The sequence below is a fragment of the Bidens hawaiensis genome, unplaced genomic scaffold (genome assembly GCF_021521415.1).
Source record: "Bidens hawaiensis isolate Kalapana, Puna unplaced genomic scaffold, B.hawaiensis_p1.1 tig00004682_1, whole genome shotgun sequence".
NCBI lineage: Eukaryota > Viridiplantae > Streptophyta > Magnoliopsida > Asterales > Asteraceae > Bidens > Bidens hawaiensis.
Genome location: NW_027491286.1, coordinates 975,031 through 978,028, shown reverse-complemented (window position 1 = coordinate 978,028; position 2,998 = coordinate 975,031). Strand labels below are relative to the sequence as shown.

General features: G+C 36.7%; 1 protein-coding gene across 2 annotated transcripts; it reads right to left on the bottom strand.

Annotated features, from left to right (window-relative positions):
• Positions 1–233: 233 nt before the first annotated feature.
• LOC143627428 (thaumatin-like protein) lies at positions 234–1,111 on the bottom strand. Of its 2 annotated transcripts, XM_077097252.1 has the most exons (3): positions 673–1,084; positions 449–578; positions 234–364 (listed from the first exon to the last, which is right to left on the bottom strand). In XM_077097252.1, exons 1-3 carry the CDS (start codon positions 1,025–1,027, stop codon positions 277–279), a joined length of 573 nt encoding a protein of 190 aa, XP_076953367.1. In that variant the 5' UTR covers positions 1,028–1,084; the 3' UTR covers positions 234–276. The 2 variants fall into 2 exon arrangements, with proteins under 2 accessions (XP_076953367.1, XP_076953366.1); XM_077097251.1 differs by having other exon boundaries at positions 234–578; positions 673–1,111.
• Positions 1,112–2,998: the final 1,887 nt, after the last annotated feature.

Sequence of the window (2,998 nt, the reverse complement as noted above, 5' to 3'; positions counted from 1 at the left end):
CAAGTTTTCTCTGAAACAGAAGATAGTGGGCTTGCGCTAAAATATATTATCTGCCATCATAGATGTATGAGATCATCTTTTATCATTGAATTATCTCAAATAACTAGGTTTATTCTTTAGTCGTTTGGAGAAAAAAAAAGAAAGATATAAAAATACATCCCAAATAATATAACTTAAAAATGACTAAAATCTAAGATAATTCGAAAACACGAGTTGAAAATAAAAGACCCAAGTGGCATTATGAATGCATTGACAATTGTACCGTACAAACATTATTCAATGGTGAGGACAGAAAGTGAGCAAATAGTTAGCTCCGGTGCAAGTGGTGATACTAGTGGGATCATCGTACGCATACGAAGAAGCCCTCGGACAAGCCACCTTAAATATACTCGAATACACCGTCGGTCTACAAGTCTTCGGGTTCCCGTATCTCCCCGTACAACAAAACCTCGGAGAGTTAAAAGCCGAACACGCACTCTTACACGCCACCACGCGCTGCTTGTCACGTGATCTCACTTGCAAACCTACCGGACATATCACATTTAAATCACTAACACATCCTGCATAACTGCATTTACCTGGATAAAAAAGTAATTTATATTTATAAGTGTAAAACTAGAATAGAAGTAACATTTACCGTTAATTAAAATAAAAAAAATAAACTGTATTTACCGGTTCCCTTAGAGGGCGTTATAGATAATGGAAGGTTGTAACCGTCGACCAGGCTGACGTCATAAAAGTCCTGGTCGGCGGTTAGAGTAATTTCTGCTAATGTTGCTGGCGGGGTGCCGCCAGCGCCGTTGCAGAAAAGTGAACCGCCACAATCACCAGTGGCGCATTTTCCACGGCCGGAAGAGTCGAAGGAGCAGCCGACACGGCCCCAGAGACGGCCGGACCATGCGGGTGGGAGGAAAAGAGTGTAGGATTTTTTGGCAGGGAGTTTGAAGCCACCGCGGGCGATAACCCGGCGGCCGGCGCTGGGTTGGATTCCAGGCCAGACTGGATGAGTGCATTTGTTTACCATCATAATTGTAGTGGTGGAGACATGGTTAAAGGAAATGAGAAAGAGGAAGATAACGGAGATGGTGTGAACTAGGTGCATTGTTTTCATGAGAGAATGTGAATGAGACAATGAGGCTAGCTTAAACGACACTCGGCACTATCACACTACTTAATATGTTGTTAAAAATTGTGAGTTTAAACTAGCACGTACGTCATAGGAGCTGTATGATACGGGGAATTGCTAATATGAACCGTATGGTAGACAAAAAAAAGGCAATAAGATGAAGAGTAGTATGTGAGGTAAATCATGCGTTTCGTATGATTTGTTATTTTGTTTGACCGATTAAGAAACTATTGATATGACCATAGATGAAATCATACGGGCTTGTATGATCATTTTTGGTTAAGGTGAAAAGTTTTAATGTGTAAACTTGGTTGTGGAGATGGGTGCACCTAAGACCCTTTTTAAGTGTATGTCTAATCTTATATAATGCGCGACTGTAGCCCAATAAGTCTTAAGAGCATCTACAACGCACATGTTTGGATCTATGTGGCACTACACGGGCCTAAGCCAAAAACACAACATCGTCATGGAGTCTTGTCTAGGAAGCCAAGTTTTGTGGCTGCAGACTACAAGCGGGCGAAGGGGGTGGGCCATAGTCTCACAAACAAACATACATACATAAATAATGATTTTTAATAGGTTTTGCGGATGTTTATTCTTGTGGAAGAAAATGTGAGGTTATAAAAAAATGGAGTATTATGTGAAGCTGATGTGGCGGGTTGTGAACGTCCAACGTGAGAATTGTTCTAACACCGTACCCCAAGAAAAAAGATTATAAAGTTTTTTAGGTATAAACTACGGTGGTTGGGTTTTGGAAAATGAGTGATAATTGTCTTTTGTATATTGAAAAACATTTGTTTAGGAATGTTTCTAAGAATTATGTAGTGGCTAGGTAAAATGAAAGCTCATAGAGAGTAATTTTACGGATATTGAATTTCATTATGGATTTCTAACATCGAGTGACATATTTTTGTGTATTTGTAGTTGAACTCTATTTTATCATTACTTAAATGTGACTTGATCGAGCCAAACCAACATCAATGTCTTTTATGTATATTTAACGATAGATAATTGCTCCAAAAGGCTTTCAGCATACGAAAGAAAATGTTTCGGTACACAATTGCCTGTATACTGTCATAGACATGCTGGTTTACATTTTTTTAATGACATTTTTTTCTATTTTCAGTCATTTAGTGCATTTGAAGCTCACCATTTAAAATGGTAAAATCTTATTTAACTTCTTACCACCACATTTGGATAATGTTTATTGAGTTGACCACTTAAATTTTTAATTAAGAATTATTTGCTCTGAATAACTAAAAGAAAATTAAGTCAATGTTTCTTGAGAATATTATTTCAGATTTATGGAATAAAGGGTGGTTATATTCCTTTTAGAAAAGAAGAAAACATGGCATGTGATGGTAATTAGTGTGTAGTGATTTACCAAATAGATATATAAAAGTTGAATAAAATTGTGGTGCGCCAAATGAATATCAACATACGTTATATAGTTCGAAAACCACAAAAATAAATGTCGGTGACGGTTCCGATACTGATACGGTGTTGTTTGGTCGGAATTGAGGTTGTAATAGTGCTCTATTTTGAATAAAATTCCATTTTCAGAAAAATTTACCAAGATCTTGAGAGAAAAAATTTAAACACAATTACATATTAAGCTTTTTTAAAGATTAACAAACGTAAGTCATCATAGTAAAATCAAATTGAATGAAACTCAAGCCAGTTCAAAAAGTATATTATTTAAGATATAGACCGCGTAACCACTAACCAATATTAATATGTATTTTATATGATGGAGGGTCGCGTGTGTGACGTGTGTCATCCACAAACAAACCCTTGGATAGAATCAATAAGTTGTGAGCTTGTGATATACAATAGTAAAAGTTGTGCATACACTTTATATTTAAGCATCAT

Excerpts from the sequence above, each read along its gene's own strand:
- LOC143627428 (XM_077097251.1), bottom strand. The coding sequence starts at position 1,111 with ATGAAAACAATGCACCTAGTTCACACCATCTCCGTTATCTTCCTCTTT. Across the intron at positions 579-672 it reads AACGCCCTCTAAGGGAACCG|GTAAATGCAGTTATGCAGGA; the intron begins GTAAATACAGTT and ends TTTTTTATCCAG.